Source organism: Trachypithecus francoisi, unplaced genomic scaffold (assembly GCF_009764315.1).
Source record: "Trachypithecus francoisi isolate TF-2019V2 unplaced genomic scaffold, Tfra_2.0 Lachesis_group20, whole genome shotgun sequence".
NCBI classification, from domain to species: domain Eukaryota; kingdom Metazoa; phylum Chordata; class Mammalia; order Primates; family Cercopithecidae; genus Trachypithecus; species Trachypithecus francoisi.
The window spans coordinates 37,588,509-37,616,473 of NW_022681466.1; the positions used below are offsets into that span (position 1 = coordinate 37,588,509).

The 27,965-nt window shown below is 48.9% G+C and overlaps 1 protein-coding gene across 5 annotated transcripts in view; it reads right to left on the bottom strand.

Annotated features, from left to right (window-relative positions):
* Positions 1–9,427: 9,427 nt before the first annotated feature.
* The window catches only part of LOC117067359 (translation initiation factor IF-2-like), a 30,163-nt gene continuing 11,625 nt past the window's right edge, over positions 9,428–27,965 (bottom strand). For 4 of the 5 annotated variants that reach the window (XR_004430712.1, XR_004430711.1, XM_033183809.1 and 1 more), the window contains 2 exons: positions 13,604–13,720; positions 9,428–9,972 (listed from right to left, as the gene is read on the bottom strand). Coding sequence is in view for 3 of the 5 variants with exons in the window: in XM_033183809.1 (XP_033039700.1) it covers positions 9,917–9,972; positions 13,604–13,720 (173 nt within the window). In the remaining 2 variants the exon portion in view is untranslated. Of the gene's footprint in view, positions 9,973–11,966; positions 12,192–13,603; positions 13,721–27,965 lie in introns of all 5 variants that reach the window. The other variant, XM_033183808.1, reaches the window with a different exon arrangement.

Consider the following 27,965-nt stretch of genomic DNA (forward strand, 5'->3'; position numbering starts at 1 on the left):
CACCTGCCTGTAATCCCAGCTACTCGGGAGGCTCAGGCAGGAGAATTGCTTGAACTCAGGAGGCGTAGGTTGCAGTGAACTGAGATCGCACCACTGCACTCCAGCCTGGGTGACAGAGCAAGACTTCATCTCAATAATAGTAATAATAATAGTAGTAGTAGTAGTAATAATAATAATAATAATAGCTTTTAGAGTATCATATGCAAGTACTCTGCATACATTGCCTTATTTAATCTCATTTAAATTTGGAGTGAGCAGGTTTGAGTCCCAGCTCTGCCATTTTTCAGACCCTGGGCTTGTTACTGAAACGTTTTGAACCTGTTTCCAATCTGTAAAATGGGAAGAATACAGCCCATCTTCCTGGAGATGTAGGGAGGGTTCCCTGGCAACTGTGAAAGGATACACAACGTTAGGAGTAGGAAAGGCTCCCAATAATGCTTGCTCACTGATCTCGGGTGCAGACAAGGAACCAGGAGACACTTTGAGCAAACCAAAAGGCGTTCAGGCCAAAGAAGCGATGGGCTGACTTCCAGCCCGATTCCCTGGGAGCCCTGGGCTGGGTGGGGCTCTCCTGGCCTGGCCACTCTCCACACAGGTGAGAAGGGTGGAAAGAGGAGTTAATGGATCACAGGGCTGGGCAGGAAGAGAGGATTTTTCATTTTAAAATGTTCTGAAATAATTCATATTTGCTTTGCGGGATGGTGTTGTGCGCTGTCAGCTCTGTAATAACTTTTAGGCCTTTATTTATTGTTTTGCCTTAATGATTTCATGTTGCTCCAGTGTTGAGAATTCTCAGTGTCTTGTAACACATAATGTCAGAGAAGACTCAGGCCATGGCAGGCATGGAAGGAGGGGGTCATGCTCCCCCACAGACCCCACTGGTCTCCAGGAGATGGCAGAGCCTAGAGCAGAAAGTGGAGGCTGTCAACCTCTGTGCAAAGTTATCTGCGAGCACCAATTCTCAACAACACCCTAGGGAGCTGGTACTATTATCCCATTTTATAGAAGTGAAAACTGAGCCTTGAAACAATCACAAGACTCGTCGTCTGATCTTGTGTGATCAAGCCAGGATTTAAACACAGGCCTGTTGGTGGGTCTTCAACTAGGGCCGGGTGCAGTGGCTCATGCCTGTAATCCCAGCACTTTGGGAGGCCGAAGCAGGTGGATCACAAGGTCAGGAGTTCAAGACCAGCCTGGCCAATATGGTGAAACTCCGTCTCTACTAAAAATACAAAAATTAGCCAGGTGTGGTGACAGGCACCTATAGTCCCAGCTACTCGGAAGGCTGAGACAGGAGAATCACTTGAACCCAGGGAGGCGGAGGTTGCAGTGAGCCGAGATCCTGCCACTGAAGGGATCCCACTCCTGGGTGACAGAGCAAGACAAAAGAAAGGAAGAAAGAAAGAGAGAGAGAGAAAGAGAAAGAGAGAGAAAGAAAGAGAGAAAGAGAGAAAGAAAGAAAGAAGAAAGAAAAAGAAAAGAAAGAAAGAAAGAAAGAAAGAAAGAAAAAGAAAGGAAGGAAGGAAGGAAAGAAAAAGAAAAGAAAAGAAAAGAAAAGGAAAGAAAAGAAAAGAAAGAAAGAAAGAAAGTCACCTAGAGAGAATCTGAAATATGGGTGCCTAGGACCCAACTGTGGAGATGGAATTCGGTAGGTCTAGGATGGGGGCTGAAGCTCTGCATTTAATAAGGTGCCCAGATGAGTCAGAGCCATAGGAACTCAGCTGGTGGCTGGGACCACACTAGTCACATAATCAGTGGGACCCAGTTCCTCAAGAATTATGGTCCCAGGACTGGCCCATTTCTCTCACAAATGTCCCATCAGCTACTCCTGTTCCTCTGCCATTCTCCATCCTGTATCCCCGAGGACTTGAACTGCCCCCCACCCACAGACCTCTAGCCCCTTCTGTGAAGCTGGGAAAGGAAGGGGAGGGGAAGGGAGGAAGGGGAGGCTTTCTTGGTTGCCATGGTGATTCTCCACCTCCCAGTCTGTGGGGGGAGGCAGCTTCATTGTGAGCCTCCAGCCAAGGCCTGGAGGGCAGCAAGCTGTCCTGGGCTAGGAAGATGCAGAGGGGTGGGAAGAGGACTCTAGTCACTGGGGAGAGGGGAACGGGGAAGATGGGCTGGGGAACAAGGAGGAGGACCCTCGGCCCAGGGCAGCCAGAGCAGAGAGCCAGCCTCTCCAGATGCTGGGGCTGCCAGCCTTCAGCCCAGGGGGCGGAGAGGGGTGTGTGCAGGAGCTAAGGCTGACAGGGCCTGATGCTCCCTGAGCCCAGAGCTGGCAGAAGACCCGGGGCAGGTGGTGGCAGAGATGCAGGGACCGGTGAGACAGCTAGAGAGGCTGGCGGAGGACAGAGTCAGAGCCACAAGGGCTGGGAAAGACCAGGGCTCAGAAAGCAAAGGAGAGATAAAGAAAAATAAAACAAAGCAAGAGAACCCCTCAAGGACCCCAGGCCATGGCCCACTCCCACCCCCAGCGGGGCCAGAGCTGGCACGGCCTGGGGTCCCAGCCTGCTGGGCTGGGCTGGCAAACCGGATGGCACAGGCTGTGGCAGAGGCAGATGGAGCAAGGAGGGGCCTGACCCATGGCCCGCTGGGGAATGGCTGGGATTGTCTGTTCTTTGGAGCCCTCCCACTGTCCCCCAAACCTCCTGCCTCTGGGAGCATGCTGGGGAAACAGGGAGAAAAAAAGAAGCAAAATTTCGGAGCCAGCGTCTCCACCTCCTCCTGCTCCATGTTGGCCTTCTTTCCCTGCCAGTGGCACGTGCTGCCTGCTCCCAACATGGCTCTGGCAAAGACCAGGACATTGTTGGGGGGCTGGAGAGTGATGTAGGGGAGAGGGAGAGAGGAGGCAAAGAGGCTAGGAGGCGACAACTCAGAGGGGAGGAAGAGGAAGGAAAGGAGAGCCCTCCAGATGGCAGAGGCCATCCCTCTCCACCAGTGTTTTTGAAGCAAGCACTTACTTGGTACCAGGCCCCACTGAGTAGTTCATGTGTATTCACACTCACTTACTTCTCCCAACAGCCCTATTTCGTAGGTGCTGTTGTTCTAATCCCCATTTCATAGGTGAGAAACTGAGGCAGAGAGGGGTTGAGTGACCTGCCCAAGCGACAAGCTGGGAATCAGCAGGAAGAGGGTCTGAACCTAGGAGAGGTTCAGAGGTTGCACTCTTCGCCACCACACTCTCTTGTCCTTCGTGCGCCTCACCCACATGTTGAGTATTTCAGTATTTTTTTTCTTCTTACCCATTTTTTCTCAGCGTTTCTCCGGCCAGCCTTTACTCCTTCTGGTGGCGTGTCCCAGTTTGCCTGGGCCTCCAGGCCAGCATCAGGACATGAATGGCCGGGAGCAAACACATCACATGTGTGGACGTATGGACACACAGACACACATGCATGACTACTGCGGAGTCCACCAACATGTGAATGTATGTACACATCTGTACAGAACAGGTGCGCACACCCGTGTGTCTGTGTACATGCACACGGGTCCATTCGCGCATGTGAGGCCATCATTCATACCACACCCTGGGTGGGTCTTGAGTTCTCACCCACAGAGCATTAACTGTGGCAAAATAATCCCAAACAATGGTTGAGCCAAAAAAAATCTGTTTGGCTTTGTACTAAAGTGCTGCTTGGCATATGGGGTTTTTGGCAATACATTTACCTTTCTAGGTTTAGCTCAGGCTGATGTGGCTTCCTGCATGTCAACCTCTGAGAACCTGCCAGATGCCAGGCCCTCGGCAAGGCACCACCCAGACAGTCTCTCCATGCCTCATGGCAGCCACGAGGCAGGGCTTGCCATCCCCGTCTTACAGAACCCTGAGACTGAGTGAGTTCCCGTTTGCACAGACTCACAGGAGAGTGAGGATTCGAACCCCAGGGCAGCTCAAGGGTCGGTAAAGCTTGAGTGCCTGCAGGTGGGTTGTGAGCCAGACACGTGACCTCCCAGGCGTGCCTCATCCGTCTGGAATGTGGCTGCCTCACCGTCTGGTCACGTCTGGGCCCCTCTTCTGCAGCCAGGCTGGTGGGTATGCAGGGGCTGTGGTGGCTCACGCGGAGCTGCTCTACAGAAGGCCCCACATAGGGCCGGGTGCAGTGAGGTATGAAAAAGCCTTTTCCCCAGCGATGACGAACACGATAGTGATGGCTCAGACTACACAAAGAACAGGCAGACTCATCACCACCACCTAGACACAGGCATATCCATTCCTTCAGTATTTCTCAACCACCTACTATGTGCCCGGCATTTACTGGGCTCTGAGAACCATGCAAATAGGAATCAAGCTTGGACCCTGCCTTCCTTCCAATAGCTTAGGAGAACAGTGATCAGGTGTGGAAACAGCTTTCATTACAAGGCTGAAAAAACCTGAATGCTGTAAGAGAAATGCAGATGAAAAATGAGAGTCTATTTCCCACTGGGGACATCATGGTAGCCCTCCTGGAGAAAGAGGCTCCTGATGGGTCTGGAAGAGTGGGTATGATTTAATGCAGTAATGCAAGTGAAGGGGTTCTTGGTTATCTAAAGAGCACAGTTCAAGACATAGGACAGGACATTGGTGGGTGGACACAGGGAGAGCAAGTAGCTCCATTTGTCTGTGGCAAAACTGTGTGAAGGGAGTGGTGGGAGGTAGGTTAGGGTCAGATGACAGAAGATCTTGAGATGCTGGACTAAGAGTTTGGATTTTATAGATAAGAGGGAGCCATCAAAGATTGTTGAACAGGGGAAATCCTTGGGACCTGTTTTATTTCGTCCAAACTAATCTGCAGTTGTGAACAAAGTAATAGATTGGAAATATACATGCATGCACACATACATGACATGTACGTCTTCAGAAATGTGCAGACGTGGCAGACCCAGTGGCTCACACCTATAATCCCAGCACTTTGGGAGGCTGAGGTGGGGGCATTGCTTGAGCCCAATTTGAGACCAGCCTAGGAACATGTGAGACCTTATCTCTACAAAAAATGAGGATCACTTGAGCCCAGGAGGTCGAGGCTGCAGTGAGCCATGATCGTGCCACTGCACTTCCACCTGGGTGACAGAGCAAGACCCTGCCTCAAAAAAAACCATGTACAGACACACGTGTATACGAATGTACACTTCAAAAGCAAAGGATTAATTCCTGAACCCAGCTATTTTAAAATTCTGAATTGTATTTATTTAAACAAGGCCGGGTGCGGTGCCTCATGTCTGTAATCCCAGCACTTTGGGAGACCAACGCAGGCAGATCACCTAAGGCCAGGAGTTTGAGACCAGCTTAGCCAACATGGTAAAACCTTGTCTCTACTAAACATACAAAAATCAGCCAGGCATGGTGGTGTGAGTCCATAGTCCCAGCTACTTAGGAGGCTGAGGCAGGAGCATCGCTTGAATCTAGGAGGCAGAGGTTGCAATGAGCCCAGATTGTGCCACTGCACTCTGGCCTGGGCGACAGAGGGAGACTCTGCCTCATAAATAAATAAATAAATGTAATACATTCACAGTGTCTAAAATCTAAATGAAATATAAGCAAATGGCCAGGTGTGGCGGCTCACACCTGTAATCCCAGCACTTTGGGAGACCAAGGTGGGCAGATCACATGAGGCCAAGAGTTCCAGACCAGACTGGCCAACATGGCGAAACCCCGTCTCTACTAAAAGCATACAAAATTAGCTGGGAGTGGCGGTGGGAGCCTGTAATCATAGCTACACAGAGGCTGAGGCAGGAGAATTGCTTGAACCCGGGAGGCAGAGGCTGCAGTGAGCCAAGATCATGCCATTGCACTCCAGCCTGGGCAATAAGACCAAACTCCGCCTCAAAAAAAAAAAATATATATATATGCAAATATGCTGAAAAATTAAGCTATCTCTCACCGCATGTTCCAGGCCCCCAGTTCGTTCTGCCTAAAAGCAAGTACAGTGGCCAGTTTGAGAGCTTCCTTCCAGAGACCTTCTGTGTTTAGACAAGCAAATACCCAGCTGCATTGTTATTACATACGTTTTTCTGCACCTTGGTTTTCTCATGTAATATACCTTGGAGATCCTTACACATCAGTACATGGAGGGTTATCCTGGTCTTTTTCACAGCAGTATACTCCTCCATAATAATGGGACATTTGCATTATTTCTGCTCTTTTGCTCTTACTAAAAATGTTGCAATGAAAAATATTGAACATATGTCATTTTGCTTAGTCATTCATTCAGACATTTATTGAGCACCTACTATGTGCTGGGCAGCATTCCAGGTGCTGGAGATAGAACAGTAAACAAAACAGGCAGAAGTCCCTGCCCTCATGGAACATGACATCTATTGTGAACGTGTGAGTACATCTTCAGGATACATTCCTACAGGTGAAATAGCTGAATCAAAGCATCTGTGCATTTTTAAAATGTAATAGATAAAGTCAAATCTCCATCCCGCCAAGACAGAGTCTATCAATTTACCCTCGCAGTGTATGAAAATGCCTATTTTCCCACACCTTTACCAACAAAATGTTATCAAATATTTTTATCTTTGCCAAGGTGACAGGTGAAAAACAACCGTGATTTTAATTTGCATTTCTCTTATGATGAGTGAGGTTAAGCATCTTCTCATCTATTTGAGAGCAATTTCAAGGCTGGGCATAGTGACTCATGTCTGTAATCTCTGCAATTTGGAAGGCAGAGGCGGAAGGATCGATGGAGCCCAGGAGTTAGAGACCAGCCTGAGCAACTTAGGGAGTCCCCATCTCTACAAAAAATAAGTACAAAAATTAGCCGGGCGTGGTGGTGTGCGCCTGTAGTCGCCTCAGGAGGCTGATGCAGGAGAATCCCTGGAGCCTGGGAGGACAAGGCTGCAGTTAGCCATGATCATGCCACTGTACTCCAACCTGGGAAACAGAGCAAGACTGTCTGAAACAAACAAAGCAATTTCAGGCCCTTTCCTGTCAACTTTCTTATATCCTTTGCTCATATTTTTACTAAATTGTGGATCTTTTTCACACTGAGCTGTGGATTTTTTTTTTTTTTTTTTTTTGTCCATTAAAGAAATTAGCTCTTTGCCTATGGTATGAGTTGCAAATATTTTTCCCCTAATTTGTCATTGGCTTTTGGACTTTGCATATGTTGGGTTTTTGTTTTTGTTTTGCTTTTTTAATGCAGACTTGTAAAATGTGAAATAAAATTTAAAAGAAATTCTGCTCATGCACTTTGCCTCCTTATGGTGAAATGTTTGTTAGGATTGAAAGAGATAAAGGCCAGTGCAGTGGCTCACACCTGTAATCCCAGGACTTTGGGAGGCCAAGGTGGGTGGGTCATTTGAGGTCATGAGTTCGTGACCAGCCCGGCCAACATGACGAAACTCTTCTACTAAAAATACAAAAATTAGCCAGGCATGGTGGTACGCTCCAGTAATCCCAGCTACTTGGGAGGCTGAGGCATGAGAATCACTTGAACCTGGGAGGCAGAGGTTGCAGTGAGCCCAGATTGTGCCACTGCATGCCAGCCTGGGCAGCAGAGTGAGACTCGTTCTAGAAAGAAAGAAAGAAAGAAAGAGAGAAAGAGAGAAAGGGAGAAAGGGAGAAAGGGAGAAAGGGAGAAAGGGAGAAAGGGAGAAAGGGAGAAAGGGAGAAAGGGAGAAAGGGAGAAAGGGAGGAAGGGAGGAAGGGAGGAAGGGAGGAAGGAAGGAAAGAAAGAAAAAAAGATACATAGATTCCAACAACATAATCCTAGGTTCCATTAATAAAAGCACACGTTCTGGCCAGGCATGGTGGCTCATACCTGTAATCCCAGCACTTTGGGAGGCTGAGGCGGGCAGATTTTCTGAGGTCAGGAGTTTGAGACCACTCTGGCCAACATGGTGAAACCTTGTCTCTACTAAAAATACAAAATTAGCTGGGCATAGTGATGCATGCCTATAGTCCCAGCTACTAGGGAGGCTGAGGCAGGATAATCGCTTGAACCCAGCAGGTAGAAGTTGTAGTGAGCCGAGATAGCGCCATTGCACTCCAGCCTGGGTGAGAAGAGTGAAACTCTGTCTCAGGAAAAAAACAAAACAAAACAAAACAAAACAAACCACACATTCTAGAAAAGGAAGGTGAGAGTCCTATCCTTTTCTGGTGCTCCATCTTAAGAGGGCTTTGGACAAAGTGGGGCAAACTCAGAGGAGGGTAGCCAAGATGGTGACTGGGTTTTTAATCAAGTCACATAAGGAATGGCCACAGAACTGGCATCTTTGAGCCTAGAGCAGATCGCTGTCTATGACCATCATCTGAGGCAATGGGACTAGCCTCATGATACAAAACTGGTCCGTATGGTAGAGATCCTGGGAAGCCAAGAGTCTGACAATAGAGCTCTTTTCAAGGCAGAGCTGCCTGAAGGTGGAATAGCCTATTTTGTGAGGAAGTAGTTCATCACCAGAGATGCACGAACCAGAACTGGATGACCACCTCCCAAAGATGCTAAGGGTTAGGCCACATCCCTTTCAAAACTCCTTCCAATCCTGAGACCTCATCATTCTACAAGAATACAAGGAATAGGCCGGGCATGGTGGCTCACCCTTGTAATCCCAGCACTTCAGGAAGCCGAGGTGGGCAGATCTGGAGGTCAGGAGTTCAAGACCAGCCTGGCCAAAATGGTGAAATCCTGTCTCTACTAAAAATACAAAAATTAGCGGAGCATGGTGGCAGGTGCCTGTAGTCCCAGCTACTCGAGAGGCTGAGGCAGGAGAATGGCGTGAACCCAGGAGGCGGAGATTGCAGTGAGCCAAGATTGCACCACTGTACCCCAGCATGGGTGACAGAGCGAGACTCTATCTCAAAAAAAAAAAAAAATACAAGGAATATTAAAATTCCTAATTTCACAAATGAAGAAAAGGGGGAAACTGACATGCATTGAACACCTACTTTGTCCTAGGCACTTCAGCATATATGACTTGATTTTAAAGGATAAGAACCAGAGAAGTGGAGTGGTTCACCTAAGGCTGCACAGCAATGTAGAACTGGAACCCACATTCCCAGACTCCAACTCTAGAGCTCTCTCCACGGAACCTCCTGTCCCTGTTGAATAATTAAACATATGTTCATTGCATGTTTATTGCATACCTATTCTAAATGGACACTAACGTGGACAAGAAAAGCACATTATATGCCGGGTATTAGTAAAGTCACAGGGTCTTTGCTCTGCAGAAGATCACTGCCTAGTGGGCAAATACAGGTGCCATCTCTGCATTGCTTGATTTAATGTAAATTGTGTCCCCTGGAGTTGTGCAATGTGGTAACCCCAGATAGACCGATAAGGAAATAGGAGGCAATTTGGCAAGTTGTAATGAAATCACACACAAAGTGCCATGGGAATGCAGAAGGCATGATTAATTCTACCAGGGAAGTGAATCCAGGAAAGCTACACAAAGGAGGTGACACCCGAGCAGGGCCTTGAAGGGTATGTAAAAAAAAACAAAGGGCAGAAGAGAATAATATGTATATTCACACCACAAACATTTATTGAGCAGTTCCAGGTTTCCAGGGATAGACGAGTAATTCACTGTTGATAGAGGAGACAGACAAATCACCAATAAATTGCCATAACGTATAAGTGTAACCGTGAAAACGGACTTGCCAGGCAAAAGTGGTGATAGCTCCTTCTGGAATAAAGTGAGGCATCTGGGAAAGCTCCTGGAGAAGTGATATCTGAGATTTTAGGAACAGAAATAAATATTTTGCAGGCTGATGATAAGGCAGTTGGGAGAAAGGGAAAAGCATTCTCACCAGAGGGAAAGGCATGTGCAAAGTTTCTGACTCTTGAAAGATGATTCACTCTGTCTTCAGGTGCCCAAAGCAGAGCTGAAAGGCTTGAGTGGAAAATGTTGGCATGGTGGCAGCCAAGCAGGAGGTGGAACTGACAGGTGTTTGGGCAGGACCCACCAGGTTTCCAGATGAGTGGGGAAACGACATTGGTGTGCATCAGGATTTAGGAGGCTTAGCAACCTTCCCTTCAAAGCCAAGCCCCAGACTGAGAGCTGGAAGAGAAAAGTGTGAGCTGTAAATCCCCAGCTCCTCCTGCTGTGCCCAGTACTACAGAGCTAGGAGTCTCCACCAGCTCTCCAGTCCCACCGCTGCGACCCCGGCTAATCCAGCCTCCTGGCCCATCTGACACACACTTCCACTTAACATTTTGTTAGTGACTCTATAAACGAGCTCTCCCTGACCTTCAATCCCTGGCTAATTGCTGGTTTCATGTACAAGACTAGCTTAATTTTACGTGATAATTACCTGAGAGTGGCAATACATATGGCATTGCATGTTTGAAATGTCAGGCCTGGAAATCTACCAAGTGGCCATAGTCAGGGGCAAAGGGAGGAGGCAGCCAGGGGCCATGAGGAGAGACAAAAAATGCGGACACCCAATGCAGACAGAACTCCAGAGAAGTAGGGTCCTGGTCTACAGCAGGACTCAGAATCCTCGACTGGCACAGTACACCCAGGGGCACAGGCCAGAGGAGCAGCACGTGCCGCAGCCTCACGTGCACATGTGCCCATCTCTCAGAGAAACACCAGCCAGGTCAGGGGCATGGCTCATACACACTCTCAGTCACCCTTTCAACACGCACTCACTGAGCCCCTACTATGTGCCAGGCAGCGTACAGGTGATTGCACTAGTTTCAAACTCCCACCCCACCCAGGGAAGGTCGAAAGATGTGGAGGGTATGTTTGGGTTGTTACAATTATTTGGGGCATGCTACAGGCACTGAATAAGCAAGGCCAGGAATGCTAAATGGCCCATACAGTCCCGTTCAGTGAAGAATTGGCCTTCCTGTTGCTTGAGCCCAGGAGTTTGAGACCAGCCTGGGCAACATGGTGAGACTCCATTTCTACAAATAATGATAATAATAGCAAACCAATTAGCCGGGCATGGTGGTGTGCACCTGTAGTCCCAGCTACTCAGGAGGCTGAATCAGGAGGATCCCCTTGAGTTCAGGAGGTCAAGGCTGCAGTGAGCTGTGTTCTTGTCACTGCACTCCAGAGCGAGACCCTGTCTCAATTAAAAAAAAAAAAAAATGGCCTCCCCAAATACCTGTGGTGGCACCACTGTGAAACACCCTGTTGAAAACCATCACATCTAAGCCAGGACCCCAGCCTGGAAGAAACCAAGTGACCAAGTGTGCTCTGCCCTATTGGAGATTACAACTGGGGAAGGAAGACAATGGCAAGGACTTGTGCTGCATGAGAGAGTAATGGAAGGGTACCCAGGAACATGTGACAGGTGAACTGACAGAGTCTAGAGTTCAAAAAAGACCTCCCTTTAAAAGTGCTAGCCGGGCACAGTGGCTCAAGCCTGTAATCCCAACACTTTGGGAGGCCAGGGGCAGTAGATCACGAGGTCAGGGAGTTTGAGACCAGCCTGCCCAACATGGCAAAACCCCGTCTCTACTAAAAATACAAAAAATTAGCTGGGCATGGTGGTGGGTGCCTGTAATCCCAGCTACTCAGGAGGCTGAGGCAGGAGAATCACTCGAACCCGGGAGGTGGAGGTTGCAGTGAGCCAAGACCTCGCCACTGCACTCCAGCCTGGGTAACAAAAGAGAAACTCCATCTCAAAAAAAAAAGTGCCATTTCAGAACTAAGCTAGACACAAAAGGTTTAAAGTGGCAGAATTCCACTTCCATGAAGTACAAGACAACTGAAATTCATGGAGAAAGAAGGAAAAAGGTGGTTGCCAGAAGCTGGGGGAGGAAAGATAGGGACTTACTGCTTAACGAGTACAGTGTTTCAATTTGGGATGATGAGAAAGCTCTGGAGATGGACATTGGTGATAGTTGCGTAGCAATGTGAATGCACTTAATGCCACTGAACTGAACTCTTTAAAATGGTGGAAAATGGTAAATTTTATGTTATGTGTATTCTACCACAATTTTAAAAAACAGTGTTTACAAATCTTAGTTGTGCGTCGCCGTCCCCTGCCCAAAAAGTGTCATTTCAGCTGCATTGTGAAGGAGGGGCAGGACATAACTCATCCATTCATTTGCTGCACGATAGTTGAACAGTACCTGTAAGGCACAGGTTTGGAAGAATTTCTGTCTTCTGCATCTCAAGTTGGATAAATAAAGCAAGATCTCTGCTTCATGGTGCTTAAGTCCAGCTAGCAAGAGAAGCACGTCTCTCTGGTACACAGAAGAATGAATCCAGAGCGGGGACCAACACAGTGCGGTAGAAACACACCGAGGAGAAAGGCAGTGCATCTGGAGGATGCAGGGAATGAAAGCTCTTTGGAGAAGTGGCCACGACATGATCTTGAGAGGTAGAGGCACTTGTATAGGCTGAGATGGGGGACAAGCCAGCCCAGAAACTGCCTCTTTCCTGGATGGCCCCTGTCCCCAAGGCCATTTGGGGCAAAGGAGCTATTTACTATAGGAAGTGAAGACCCATTTTTCTCCCAGCACCTTTGGTGCCTAGAACAGCACTTGGCAAGAAAATAAGTGAATATGAAATGGTATCTGTTTGTGTCTGCACCACATGTCGCACACCTACAGAGGGACAGCTCAGGTTCATTTTTTCCTCATCACTCCAAGGAACAGGGCAAGGCAAGGAAGTTCTAGAGCTCTATGGTGGTGGGGCAGGGGGGCATGGGCAAAGAAGGAGAAAGGGTGCTCCTGGTCCCCTGGGGGGACCCTTCTGTGGGAAACGCATGTGCACACACACTCAAAGGCACACAGGTCACAGGATCAGGTAAGAGGCACAGTCCCCAGATGAAGGCAAATTCTAAAAACCCCTTTAGCCTCCTCACCCGTGGAACTGTGGACTCCTAAGCTGTGTTGGAGTAAATTACTTGCTTAATGAGATTTCAATTAACAAAAACAAATTAAAATCACTTTGGTAATTAAGCTGCTGTGAACCTCGCCAGTAGCTCTCCCTCAGACCTCAGATTTCCATGGGGGAGGAGCTGGGAACGGAGGTCCACTTGGACTCAGGCAGCAGTGCTGCTGGGACCTAGGCAGGGCAGGGAGTTCCCCGCCTTGGGGCTTCCACCCCAGGAGCCACAGCTTCCTCAAGCCAGAGGTGGGTGGAAGGGAGGGTGCAGGCAGCACGGGCTCTAAACTTCCATCCACATCGAAGCCCTGCCACTTGGTGGCTGTGTGACCTAGGGCATGGTAATTAGCCTGTCTGAGCCTCAGTTTCCTTGTCTGCAAAATGGGGTAATACTAGTAACCTGCATCATTGGGTTGTGAGAAGATTAAAGGAATGAATACATGAAAGAATTTAAAAGAGGGCCTGTCCCACAGCAGAGGATCTTAACTCACTTTACCCTGTGTGGTGCGATGGGGGGACTTTTCCAGCCTTTATGATTTGCCTGGTCCTGAACCCCAAACCCTTCCAGGGAAGCCCTATTTCTCTGAGTTAGGTCAATGAAGATCTACCCATAGAGGTTCTCTTGGAGGTGAGGTTTCTCCCAGTTCTGTCCCACCCAGGCCCCCATCCCTTTTCATCAGTGCCAGCAGCTCAAATCTGGGAGCAAGTCTCTGCAAGAACAAACACTCCTGTCTCTGGGTCACAAAATCACCCCCATTCTCCCACATGAGAGGCCGGGAGGGTTAAGTAGTGCTGATGTCACTGGCCCCATTCCGCAGATGAGTAAAAGGACTTAATGACTTACCTGGTGGCTCAAAGAGAGAAGCAGTGGCCCAGGGCTGGCTGGAATCCGAGGAGCCCACATTCTCATCCAGTACTAACGGAACTGTAAACAAGTTCAGCCTTTCTGGAGGGTGCAATGCTAAGTGTATAATAAATTGAAATGATTAAGGTTTTAGATGATTTTTTTGTTCTTAAAAGTTTGTAGCATTTACACTTTTGAAGTTATTTATTTATTTTTGTTTTATTTTATTTATTTATTTTTTGAGACGGAGCAATCTCGGCTCACTGCAAGCTCCACCTCCCGGGTTCACGCCATTCTCCTGCCTCAGCCTCCTGAGTAGCTGGAACTACACGCGCCCACCACCGCGCCTGCCTAATTTTTTGTATTTTTAGTAGAGACGAGGTTTCACTGAGGTCTCAATCTCCTGACCTTGTGATCCGCCCGCCTCGGCCTCCCAAAGTGCTGGGATTACAGGCATGAGCCACCATGCCTGGCCGCTTTTGAAGTTATTAAAGCAAAAACTACATTAAGCCTTTTGGGACAGCTGTGTGTGTGTAGGGGGGGGTGTATGCTTTACATATAACATGTTTTATATATAGATATTTATATACATATACACAAACTCATACACACACATATCCCAAATGCCAAATGTCATTTTTCTCTGTGGTGGTAGAAATTACAGATGGTTTTTGTTTTATGTGTTCATTCATTCATTTGCACAACAAATATTTTTATTTTTATTTATTTTTAATTTTATGAAGACAAGGTCTCACTGTTGCCCAAGCTGGAGTGCAGTGACATGATCTCAGTTCACTGCAGCCTTGACCTCCCAGGCTCAAGTGATCCTCCCACCTCAGCCTCCCGAGTAGCTGGGACCACAGGTATGCACCACTGCACCCAGCTGATTTTTTATTTTTTATAGTGATAAGTTCTCTCTATGTCACTCAGGCTGGTCTTGAGCTCCTGGACACAAGCAATCCTCCCGCCTCGGCCTCCCAAAGTGCTCAGATTACAGGCATGAGCCACTGCACCTAGCCAATAAGTATTTTTAGTGTCTGTGAAATAGCACAATGAACAAGACAGACTTAAACCCTGTCTTCGGGAAACTCACAGCCCATTGATGAAGATGGACACTGAACACAAAACGACAAGGCGAATATTAGAGAAGAGGAAGGGTAGGAAGGGTGGGGCCTCAGAAGCCCATTACAGAAGGAAGCCATGGAGAGGGTGAGGTCTGCAATAAGCATTTATTTCTTTTGTAATTAGACTAAAATAAAGCAATGTATATATTTTTTAAATGAATCCCAAGGGTCCCATAACTAGTTAGTAACAGAACTGAAAGTGGAAACTAAAAGCCTTCTGGCTCCTAGGCAAGTGATTTTTTTTTTTTTTTTTGACTGACACCCATACCCTAGTCTTCAGTAAAAAATATCTCAAAACTCTCAAAAGAGATGTCTGACGGAGGTGGTCCTATCATCTATGCACCTCGTGTCAGATGGAGGAGATATATCCCCATTCATACAACCATGTCAGATGGAGGAGGTTTTGTGTACACACACACACATACACACTCCTCTGACTCCTCCTGGCATGCCCTCCTTCATCTGTGTGGCCTTTCTGAGTGATGAGAGATGTCACTGGGATCCAAAAAGGGTCACTCCCATTGGCCACACACATACACCCCATGCCAGATGGTACTGGGTCAATGGGCAGTGGGTATCTCACCACTCCTCATCTCTGGAGGAGGAGTCCTAAACATTCCTTGCTCTCAGTGGCCCCAGTCTCCCCACCGGCTGACCTCCAGTCCTGTTTCAACCCACCCTGGCCTTGTCTGCCATCTGGGGGCCAGGCAAAAGGGAGAACATCTCAGCACCCAGAACCTCCCACCATCTGCTCCTTCACACTCCCTGAGAAGTGCTAATCTCACAGGGCTCTTCCCCGGCAGACCCCTTTGCCCTGGGGAAGGTGAGGGTGGTGCCATCCTCTAAGTGCCCAGCTTGGGTGAGGGCTGCTGGAGCCATGATGCCCTCCACTGGGAGATACCACCTGACTCCATGCGCTGTCCTCTCCTCCCCTCAGACTTCATGTATCATATTTTGTGCTGACTTCAGACAATCAAGGGAGGAGGACACAGAGTTGTACTTTCCAAGTAGCTGGCAATCCTTAATCAATGTTAATTGGCTCTAATTAGCATATGTTAATTAATGATATTTACCACAAATTAAAGGTATGAGTGCTCCCAGAGGGTTTCCTGTTCATCCAATTAGTGCCAATTAGTTGCAATTAACACGTGTAAATGAGATTCCATTGAACCCAAAACAAACAGCAGAGAATCTCAGATTCCCCCTTGCACCTTTTCAATCAGCCAGAGGAGGGGGTGGAGTGTGGAAGGTGAGGGAGAGACAGGAGAGAAAGAGAGACCCCCCCCAGGCTGATGTCTTGCAGCAAGCTGACCGTCACACCCACCTGGAATGAGAGCAGGCAGAGCCATACTGGGCAGAGCAAGCCCCTGAGCATGGTCTGCTGCCCCTGGCTCTCCCTAGGGAGGCCTCCCTAAGGATGCCCTTGAGATGGCCTTGAGATGCTCTTTAGAGCTGAGGGCCATCCGTTGGACATCTCTGAACCTGCCAGGGCTTAACCCAGTGCATGGCACATAGTAGGTGCTCAGTAAAAATAAAATTGTGGGCCAGGCACGGTGGCTTATGCCTGTAATCCCAGCACTTTGGGAGGCCAAGGTGGGCAGATCACCTGAGGTCAAGAGTTCAAGACCAGCCTGGCCAACATTGTGAAACCCTGTATCTACTATAAATACAAAAGTTAGCCAGGCGTGGTGGTGCGTGCCTGTGATCCCAGCTACTCTGGGGGCTGAAACAGGAGAATGGCTTGAACCTGGGAGGGGGAGGTTGCAGTGTGCCAAGATCATGCCACTGTACTCCAGCCTGGGCGACAGAGTGAGACTCTGTCTCAAAATCAATAAATAGATAAATAGACTGAATTAAAAGTTGGTTTTCTTGCATCAAGATCCAATATCTTTAAATATATAAAATCAAAATACATAAAATAAATAAAATTATATAAAAATATATATAATATATAAAATATATAAAATTAAAGGCTGTAATTTTTTTTTAAAGCATGCAATGTTCTCTTCTCCATAAGGTCTTCCCAAAGGGGCGTATCAAAGGGCAAAGTAGGATATGCCACTATGACGTAATTTTTTGGAGAGAAGTCTCTCTCTTGTCCCCCAGGCTTGAGTGCAATGGCTTGATCTTGGCTCACTGTGACCTCCGCCTCCCAGGTTCAAACGATTCCCCTGCCTCTGCCTCCCAAGTAGCTGGATTAAGGCGCCTGCCACCATGCCTGGCTAATTTTTGTATTTTTTAGTAGAGACAGGGTTTCACCATGTTGGCCAGGCTGGTCTCAAACTCCTGACCTCAGGTGATCTGCCTGTCTCAGCCTCCCAAAGAGCTGGGATTACAAGTGTGAGCCACCGTGCCCAGCCAATATGTACTATTTTAAAATACTGACTGTTGACAGTGTCAGGTGCTGCTTCAGCGGCTGGGGATTCAGGAGTGAACAAACCATCTATGAATCCCGGCCCTCATGTAGCTCACATTCCACCGTGTACTATTACCTCCCACCTTGGGATTCGGATCTATCTAGAGTCAGAGTGACTTGGGTTCATATCCCAGTGCTTCCTCTCAGCAGCTGTAGGGTAGGGTTATTTCATCTGTCTGGGCCTCAGTTTATTTATCTGTAACAAGGGTATGCTGATACCTATCTCAGAGGAATATTATTGGGGGGATTAAACTCCTTCCCTTGTCCCATTCCCTGATAGGGCAGAGTTTGGAGTTAAGCCACAAGGAAGGTAGAAAAGAGGGAGATAGGCCGGGCGCAGTGGCTCAAGCCTGTAATCCCAGCACTTTGGGAGGCCGAGATGGGTGGATCATGAGGTCAGGAGATCGAGACCATCCTGGCCTACACAGTGAAACCCCGTCTCTACTAAAAAATACAGAAAACTAGCCGGGCGAAGTGGCGGGCGCCTGTAGTCCCAGCTACTCAGGAGGCTGAGGCAGGAGAATGGCGTAAACCTGGGAGGCAGAGCTTGCAGTGAGCTGAGATCCGGCCACTGCACTCCAACCTGGGCGACAGAGTGAGACTCTGTCTCAAAAAAAAAAAAAGAGAGAAGAGGGAGGTAAAAGCCAGAAGCTCACTCTGGGCTCGCAAATGAATGTCTGATTAAGTCCTCCTCTCGATGTCTGGGTTGGCTATCCGGGCTGGCCACCATAGTCCCTCCTACCTGTGCAGCACTTCACAGTTTACAATGCTATTGCACGACTAGCCTCCCAGCAAATTCTCATCACCCACACACTGGGTTAGGAAAGTGGGTCAAGGAGGAAGCTGGTTTAGAAAGGGGGAGTGTTTCTACTATAAAGACACATGCACACGTATGTTTATTGCAGCCCTATTCACAAGAGCAAAGACCTGGAACCAACCCAAATGCCCATCAATGATAGACTGGATAAAGAAAATGTGGCACATATACACCATGGAATACTATGCAGCCATTAAAAAAAAAATGAGTTCATGTCGTTTGCAGAGACATGAATGAAGCTGGAAACCATCATTCTCAGCAAACTAACACAGGAACAGAAAACCAAACACTGCATGTTTTCACTCATAAGTGGAAGTTGAACAATGGGAACAGATGGACACAGGGAGGGGAACATCACACACCAGGGCCTGTCGGGGGGTAGGGGGCTAGGGGAGGGATAGCATTAGGAGAAATACCTAATGTAGATGACGGGTTGATGGGTGCAGCAAACTACCATGGCACGTGTATACCTATGTAACAAACCTTCACATTCTGCACATGTACCCCAGAACTTAAAGTATAAATAGTAATAATAATGAAAAAAAAGAAAGCAGGAGTGCTCCCTGCATCATGCAGGGCTAAAGCCCAGACCTCTGACTCCTCCCAGCATGTCTTCCTTTATCCATGTGGCCTTTCTGGGTGATGAGAGATGTCACTGGGATCCAGAAAGGGTCACTCCAACTGGCCAGAAGCAGGGATTGGCCCACTTATGCCAAGACTGAAGGTGGGTCTTTGCATATCGAGGCACCAGGGCCCCTTCAGCTAGAGCAAGATTGCCTCCAGGTCAGAGGCCACAGCACCCATAGCTCTTGTGTCCCCTCCTTTGCCATCTCAACACTGCTCCCACTCTGGGATGCTCACGCAGGGTGTTTGATCATTTCAGATTGCCTCAGCATCCCCTTCCACAAAGCAAGGGGGTATGCTGAGATGGCCCTAAAACCCTTTTGACCTGATGTTCTAGGATTTTGGAGGTCCTCTGCAGAGCACTGGCCCCACTTCTCCACTGATAGGCAACCATAGAAAGCCTTGGTTTTCCTCCTGCTTGGGGGCTCTGTCCCATCTGTGATGGCCTAACGGGTCCTGCTCACCTTCAGACCTTTCTCACTGATTCAGCGTCATCTTCCACTCCCACCCCAACCTTCCCTGGGATAATGATCCCCAAGAGACCCAGCCTCGGAAAAAGTTCTCCAACACACTGATCAGACCAAAGTTGATTTGGAGGCTGGGGGAGGACGGGAGCCAATGGCGTTTAGTAAGCAGAGCTCAAGTGGGTTATCTTCAGGGAGGGGCATGTGGCTGCAGAATGCATGTCTGTCCTGAGGACTCTTGGGGCTCGCTGTTTCTTCCCTACCACTGCACCCCACCCCAGGGCCAGCAGGGCATGTGGGAGGGAGTCTGGAAGCAAGTGAAAAGAACCCTCTGCTGAGTGCTCTTCCTCCCAGCAAAAACAAAACTACCATGGTTGGATGCCTCCCTGGGCCAGGCATAGTGCTAGGCCATTGACTTGCATGATTTCCATTTAAAGGGGGTGGCATTTGCTCCATTTTTATCTCTAAGTGCTGTGGGCATCTTGGGCTGGGCCTGGTCAGCTTTGGGAGTGATGATCAGCCAATTCTGGCCATGGAGCAGGAAGGTTGCAGTACATGGCGAGGAAAATGCTTCCCACTGTGTCCCACCAATCAGCACACACATGCACATGTGCACACACACACACGCACACACACAGACACACGCATCCCTCTCCTCTCTCTTGGCCAGGTGGATGTTGACTCCATCAGCTAGACCCAGGGAGAGGAGGCTACCACTGAGAAGGCTACAGATAAAAAGCTAAACGAATCAGAGATATGGGTGGGGCAAATTGTCAGCTTTCAATAACAAGAACATTGCCTCCAAACTAGCAATTCTGGGTGCCCATGAAACTCGAGGATGGAGAAAAGGGATGCTGGCGAAGTGTCTGCTTTTCATCCCACTAATGCCTCTTGAGAAGTGATATCTCTCTAAAGCCAAAGTTCCTTAGATGAGGTTTAACATGGCCACTTTGGAGGGAAGGAAAAAAAAAAAAACCCTCGGCTCCAGGAATGTAACAACAGAAAATAATTAAGGTCTAATAAGGTCAGTGTTCCACCTTAACACCTTTTCAGTTCTAGTTAAAACCTCTACTAATTTGCCAAGAAAAACCAGCCTCACTTGAGTCTTATTATTTGAATCACGTCCTGTCTCTTAATTTAAACGAGAGACTCACATAAGGATTTTTTTTAATTTTAAATTACAATGCCGACTTTCTTCCAGTTGATTACGGTATATGACTCTCTGTTGGAAGACCATTATTTTTTGCTATGATTTACAAAGCATTTAAAGCGAAATCAATGTAATAAATATCGAAGTATTGCAATAGATAATTCCATATATTTAACTGGAGACACAGCACAGCCCTGGTTCAGGCAGTCAGGAGATGGGCAGGGTGAAGATGGGGTTGGGGAGACACCTGGTATCCACTCTTTCCTTTTCTCCCCTTTTCTTTTCTCTGCATTCATTTAGCCAGGATTCACCCAGCCCTCCCTAAGATTCTGCACACTGGACTTGGGACTGTGGGGAGTTGTGGATGCTCAAGATGCATCCTCCAGGGACCATGGACTGTTTGAAGAAATTCCTCTGCAACAACCGGCTCATGAATATTGGAGGCCACTGTGGGCAGGAGGCCACGCTAGCACCCTCTAAGGAGCTGTGATGAGAGAAGATTTCTCATCACAGTGGAGGAGAGGTCTGGGTGGGGGGCAGGTCAGAAAAGGCTTTTGCTAGCATCTCCGCCTTTCTTCTCTCCCTCCTCCTCCCCTCCCTTGTTAACTTCTCCTTTCCCTCCTCTTCCCCTCCTCTGCCCTCCTCTCATTCCTGTGTCTTCCCTCCCTGGACTGAGCTGGCTCCAGGCCTCTGGTGGCAACCAGCACACACTGGCCTCTGACTGGACAAGCTCAGCTCAGGAAGATCAGCCAGTATTTGCAGCCATGAAAGCCAGCGAGGAGAAGTGTGAAGGTGGATAGGGTGCCCAGCCTCATCTGCCCTCTCAAGTGCGTGACCTTGTGTTCACCCCCAGTGACAGAGCCCACAGCAGTGTTTGCAGGGCCGGTCACTTTGAGCCTGCCTGCCCAGGGGTGGGGAGCAAATTTGAAGCTGCCCTCCTTCCTGTGCACCCCCATCTCAAAAAGGACCCAAAAGCAGGTTCCTTTCCAGCTAGCTCCTGACCTGTCACCCACGAGGAGCACCCCCAGCCCTGCCACTTCTTCCTGGCCTCAGGGCCATTGTGTGTGGGCCACACATCTGCTCCCAGGTGGGCTCTGCTCCCAGGTTCCTAGCTGGATTCACAAACTCCTGCCCACCAGTGAGGGGGCCACACATGGGCCACCAGCCTATGAGTGGGTCCAGATAACATATCTCCACAGCAGGTTATGTGCTCTGTCTGCAGAGCTATTCGAGTGTCGTGGAGATCTTAATAAGGGCTTTGTGGACACAGTGCTGCAGCTTGTGATGGGGTGTGGATAGCACACTTTTAGCGGATCCTAGAGAAGGAAGATGTATGGTCCCTTGCTGTACCACCCCAAGCCTGAACCCAAGCCCCAAGTCCCTAGCTCTGAACAGATTTCACCATAAATCCCAGGAGGTGACGTGCAGAGGGAAAGGGAGCAGAGAAAAGAGATTTACAGCGAACTTGTTTCCTGACACGTCTTTGGCCCATCCCATAAAATAACAGTATCACCAGATAAATCATATAGAGTCTCAGGGGACCTTCCCCTTGTCTTTGTGGGGTCTCTGAGGGGAGATGAGGAGACATGGTCAGGTCCACCCAGCTGTGTTCTCCCTGGCAATATCAGTTCCAGCTGCCATGAGGATATCTCAGATTTAATCCCTGGGCTATGTAGGGGGTGGTGAGGTAGGAATGAGGTAGGGAAGAAGAGTGTTGCCCAAGAGACAGCATGGCATAAGAGATTCAGCATGAACTTTGAGCAAACCCCAGCTCAAATTTCTAGCTGTGTGACCTCAGAAAAGTTACTTAACCTCTCTGGGCCTTGGTTTATTTCTCTGTAAATGCAGGGCATGGAATATCTACATGACAGGATACATGTGAGGAGTTATTGACAATAATGTATGCCAAATCTGGCATATCGTAGGTACTTAAAATACGGGAACTATCGTAGCCACAAATGTTTTCTCTCATCTAGGATAAAAAATGCTGTGGCTGTGTTCCCAGCAGAGGGAATCGAATGCCGAGCCATCTGCAGAGACACCACACTCCCTTGTCTTCTCTGGCTATTGTCTCAGCCTTGGTCTTCGAGCTTAGAAAGGCAGAGCTCCCCATTAACTCACAATGTGACTGTAAGCAAGTTTCTTCCCCTCGCCAGGCCTGTTTCGCATCTATAAAATGAGGAGGTGGAAAGTACTTGGTCTTTAAGACCCAGTCCATTGTAAGATAAAATCTCAAATCAGGAGAAATTTCTAACCATAACCAAAGAGATCAGGCAGGACCCAGACGCTGCAGGCGGTGAGGCCAGCTGAGACTGGCATGGTTAACGCAGCCTGGGGCATATGCTGTCGCCATCCTAGGAAGGGACTGTAGGGCTCCATCCAGCCAGTCCCACAACTCTGACCACTCCAAGTGAGAGATTCCTCTGCCTGTAGCCTGCGTGGCTGTGGACACGGTCTGTGGCATTGTACCGAGGGACATTCGTCCAGAGGGAGGACTGTGTTTCCAGAGCTGGGAGCTGGGTGGGTGAGGCTCCATCCAAGCTCATGCATCGTACCTGGAGCAACCTCGTACTTCCCTTCCCGCCTGTGCGTCTCCTCCTCCCATCAGTCCTCCCCAACCCTGTTTTTTCCCCTCCCTTTGGCATCTTCAGCTATTAAGGACGATGGCTTTGGGCTTGGGCTCCAGCCTTCCAGTCTCTGCCCTCTCTCTCTTCGTCCTTCCTTCTTTCCTTTCTCCTCCTGCTTTTCCATCTTCTCCTTGTACTTCATTTCCTCCCCTTTCCTTCCTTCTCCGGTGCCTCCCTTTTCCTCCTTCACTGTTTGATTTTTGGTCTCTCTGATTTTTTCTTCCTCTTCTCCACTCTTCATTTATTTCTTTTCATCCTCCTCCCGGTCCTTCTTTTTGCTTTGTTACCTCCTTCGTTTTCTTCTCCCTCTGGCCAACTCAGGGGAACCGAGATGGGCCTATCTGGGGGTAGTGAGTGAGTGTGTTGGGGGGTGAGGGTGGAGGGCTGGAGCGGGTCAGTGATCTGGCCTGAGCCTCTCCAGTATTGCTCCAGCCTCAGCCGCGCAGGAGGATCAGGAGTTCACCCGCAGGGCAGCTGTCAGCGGCTCAGTGGATGGATGAGTGAAAGTGTAGGGGGTGGGAAGGTGAAGTTGCTGGGGAGGGGGCCCTCTTTAAATAAAAATGAAAGGAGTTTGGTGGATGAAGTGACACAGACTGTTTCATAATAAGTCCCGCCCAAGGCACCTCTGCCAGGGGACCCAGCCCTGCTGTCCACCTCCCTCCAATCCTGTGCCCTGTCTCCATCCCCAAAGTTTCTTTCAGCACAGAGCCTGTTTGTTTCTCTGATCGTTTGGGCAGGCCAGAGAGCAGGCAATCCCCCACACTCAACTCCTGAGAAGGTTCCCCCCGTTCCCCGCAGCCTTCCCCATCTCCCACTGTGGGGTGGCTGGGATTGGAACCCTGGGCAACCTGCTCACAGAGTGATGTCTGGGTAGATTAGCACCCCAAAGCTGGCAGGCCTATTAGGAGGCCTTTGTGGGGGAGGGGGTCGGGGGAGGCAAAAGGGATTTTCCATTCTCTGAGCAACTGGATTACACAGTCAGGGGATCAGGGAAGAACTGCTACTTAAGCTGCCTCTGGACTGGCTCTCCGCCTCTCACGGGCTCAGCAGGGATCTTACCAAGCCCTGCCTTGCCTGCTTTTGAAGAATCTTTATGTAACTTGAGTCAGGTTTAGGGGCAAAACCAAGTCTCATCTCCTTCTGCCCGGCCCTGAGCTATTACACCAAACAGGAGCTCCAGAGGGCTCCGCTTGCCACCACCTCGGCCAAACCTCACCTTCCACAGAGCCCCCAGGTCTGGAGGTGGATCTGGAAGATGTGACTCAGAATGGTGAAGTGACTTGCTCTGAGTCACACTGCGAGTGAAAGACAACTAGGACAGCTACCTGACTGTGGACTGGATTTATGGGAGCATGTTCTCGGCAGAGTGAGGGACTTCCAGGGACTGGAAAGGGCCGAAGACTCTGCTGTTCCCCCTACAAGAAGGAAGTTTGCAGGCTGGGCACAGTGGCTCACGCCTGTAATCCCAGCACTTTGAGAGTCTATGGCAGGAGGATCGATTGAGCCCGGGAGTTCAAGACCAGCCTGGGTAACATAGGGAGACATCTCTATAAAAAAATTTAAAAATTAACCAGGTGTGGTGGTATGTGCCTGTGATCCCAGCTACTTGGGAGGCTGAGGTGGGAAGATAGGTTGGGCCCATGAGTTGGAGCCATGATAATGCCACTGCAGTCTAGCCTGGGTGACAGAGCAAGACTCTGTCTCAAAAAAATAAATAAATAAATAAAATAAAATAAAATCAGGAGGTTTGTTCCTGAGTTTTTTGTCAGCCCAACATACGCTTTAGAGGGAGGGAAACCTTACTCCCATTTGTTCTCTCAGGCGGCAGAAGACCAGATCACAGTGGACGGTGAAGAAGAGGAGAGATGTGGAGAAGATTAGGTTGAAAGAGTCCCAAGTCTTAAAGCCTACTCCCAGCCTTATCACTAACTTGCTGTGTGACCTTGGACAAACCACCTCTTCTCTCTGAGCTTCAGTTTTCTTATCTGCAAAATGGAGATGGAAACATCTCTTTCAAGCATTGTCTCAAAGGGTAAATAAGACAAGGTACTAGAAGAGCATCAGGCCCAGCCCCTGACACACACAGCTGCTCCATCAATAATAGTAGAGCAAAGTCTTTTCCCCAGGAGCTGCTGGAAGCAGAATCTTCCACCCAGGAGCTGTGCCCACTCCCTAGGATAGGAGGCTCTGCTACACAGCCAAGCAACTGGTTCTTCCCACCAGGAGGGCAAATCCATCAGATTCAGCAAGATTGGCCTCCCCGACCTGGCATAAGGTTACTGGGGGGTCATGACCCCATACCTTGGGTCCACTTTCTAGAAACAGTCCACACACAAGAGGCCCAAAGACCCCCACCCTAGCCTTGTGTGGCCCCTGATGGCCTTTTGCTGACAAAGTGGTCATCTCTGACCTTCCTGATGGCCTATGCTCCTTCCAGTCAGAAAATGTCTGTGATCCTGTGACCCCTAGAAGCCCTGCCTTGCTAATGGTTTTATGATCTTCCCTACAGAATTCTCTCTTTGCCCTCTATACCCCCCAGTCCCTTTCAGTAGGTCCTAGTCAAAATAAACAACATTTATGACCAGAGTAAGATTCAAGGTCTGCATTGCAAACAAATGCAGAACTCTTTGAAGGTGCCTGGGGAATCCATCACTTCCTGGGGTGTGATGTTCCCCAGGCCCAAGGGGAGGTGGGCCCTGGGAAGGGACTCAAGCCTGGGAAGCTGGGCCCTGGATCAGAGTTTAGAATCTGAGGATCCCCTGCTGCCTCTCCCTCCTCAGCACCAAACTCATCTTCTGTGCAAGAGGAGAGGGGAGGGGAGAAGAGGGACTGGTCATGGCATGAGAGGTCCGCTGTGCCCAGCAACCACTCCTACGCTATGTTCAAGGCCACCTTGGTGGCCAGGACTTGACTTCGTATGTCATCAGGGGAGAAGACAAAATGAAAGGGAGGGAGGAAAATAAAGAGATAAACAAAGAAACAGGCAGCAAACAGGAGTGAATGACAGGGTTAGAGATCAAACCCACGGGTCTCAGCCTTGATCCCTACTCTGGCACTAGACTGGACAGAAGAGCTGCCACCATGTCCACGTTGGGACAACTTTCTTTTTTTTTTTTTGAGACGGAGTCTCGCTCTGTCACCCGGGCTGGAGTGCAGTGGCCGCATCTCAGCTCACTGCAAGCTCTGCCTGCCAGGTTTACGCCATTCTCCTGCCTCAGCCTCACGTGTAGCTGGGACTACAGGCGCCCGCCACCTCGCCCGGCTAGTTTTTTGTATTATTTTTAGTAGAGACGGGGTTTCACCATGTTAGCCAGGATGGTCTCGATCTCCTGACCTCGTGATCCGCCCGTCTCGGCCTCCCAAAGTGCTGGGATTACAGGCTTGAGCCACCGCGCCCGGCCTGGACAACTTTCCTAAAGAGAAACTTCATCCCAAATTCTGCAGGCCAGTGTAGCTAAAGGGAGAGAGGGAAAGAGAGAACCAGCCTCCCGTCCGAGTTTCTCTCGGAGGCCTAAGTGAGTTATTACACAGAGGGAAAAGTAGAGGCCCTCCATGCAGAATGAAACCCCTTTCCTCCATCCCACCGCAGATGAGAGGCAGAAGCCCTCCCCCATACTCTCCTAAACATCCTCCAACACAGAAGAGGCCCACAGGCGGCAGCTCAGGCTGTCTTGTCTCAGCTTTGCCTTCTGCACGCTACTGTGGATGAGAGGCAGTCTTCTCCAGCAGGTGTAGTCACGGAGCAGGTTTATTTTCAAGGGAGACTGGCCCTGCCTGGGGAACTGTTAGTGGAGAATATTAATGTGGGATTCCCAAAGGCCCAGGTCTGAGAGCAGCTTTCTAGGACACGCAGCTCAATGCCTTCTTCAACACCATGCCAGCCTCCAGAACTGGGGCACGGGCCTGGGGGCTGGTGTTCTCTGACTCACAGCTGGGCTTGGGGGAACGGGGGGAGAAAACTTGCCTCCTGGAGCCTGTGCCTTATCATTTACCCTGCTAAAAAGATTATGCCATCCAACAGGTTGGGTGAGGAGCTAGCCACGAAATATGTGTGGGTAGCAAAGGTATCTATCACATTTACCAGATCCCCATGTATAGTATCTGTATATGTGGCATATAATTAATGTTTGATGAGTGAGTCAGAGAGAGATAAATTGGAAAGGAAACAAAGACACAAAAAGAGAGCTGGAAATGCAAGTATGAGTATTTCCGTTATAAATATACTTTGTTTGAAATTATTCTTTGCCTAAACTGAAAGAAGAATAATTTTTAATAACTTTTAATGACCTTATACAAGTAAATGTAGATGTTTCAGCAGGGTGCCCTGGTACCCAGCACAGTGCTTTTTGTATGGAAAGTCCTCCATAGCATAGAGCTTTTGGTCTAGAAGAGCCTTGGAGACCATCTCAGCCACTGGGTTTCAACCTTGGTTGAACATAGAATCACCTGGGGAGCTTTGAAAAAAAAAAAAAAAGATGCAAGGGACTCACCTTCCAGAGATGCTGATCTAACTGGTCTGGGGTGGAGCCCAGACACCTGTATTTCTTGAAAGCTCCCCAGATGATCCCTCTGTGCATCCAAGGTTGAGAACTGCCCATCCAGGCCCATTCTTTTTTTTTTTTTTTTTTTTTGAGACGGAGTGAAGTTGTGCGATCTTGGCTCACTGCAACCTCTGCCCTCCGAGTTCAAGCGATTCTCCTGCCTCAGCCTCCCAAGTAGCTGGGATTAAAGGTGCCCACTACCACGCCTGGCTAATGTTTGTATTTTTAGTAGAGACGGGGTTTCGCCATGTTGGCCAGGCTGGTTTCAAACTCCTGATCTCAGATGATCCACCCACCTCGGCTTCCCAAAGTGCTTGGATTACAGGCGTGAGCCACCATGTCCACCCCAGGCCTGTTCTTTACAGATGTGGAAACTGAGGCCTAGAGAGCAGGTTGCATAGATCCACACAGCTAACTGGCAGCAGAATCAGGATCAGAGAAGCTGATCAGGCATCCTGACTCCTATATACCTCTCTGACATGTTTGTCAAATGAGCAAATAAAAGGTTGATCCTCTTTTGGAGGCATCTGTCTGCAGAGACCAGCTACCCAACCCCCTCTCCCACTCCTACATTTTCATATTATTTTCATCAGAGGCTG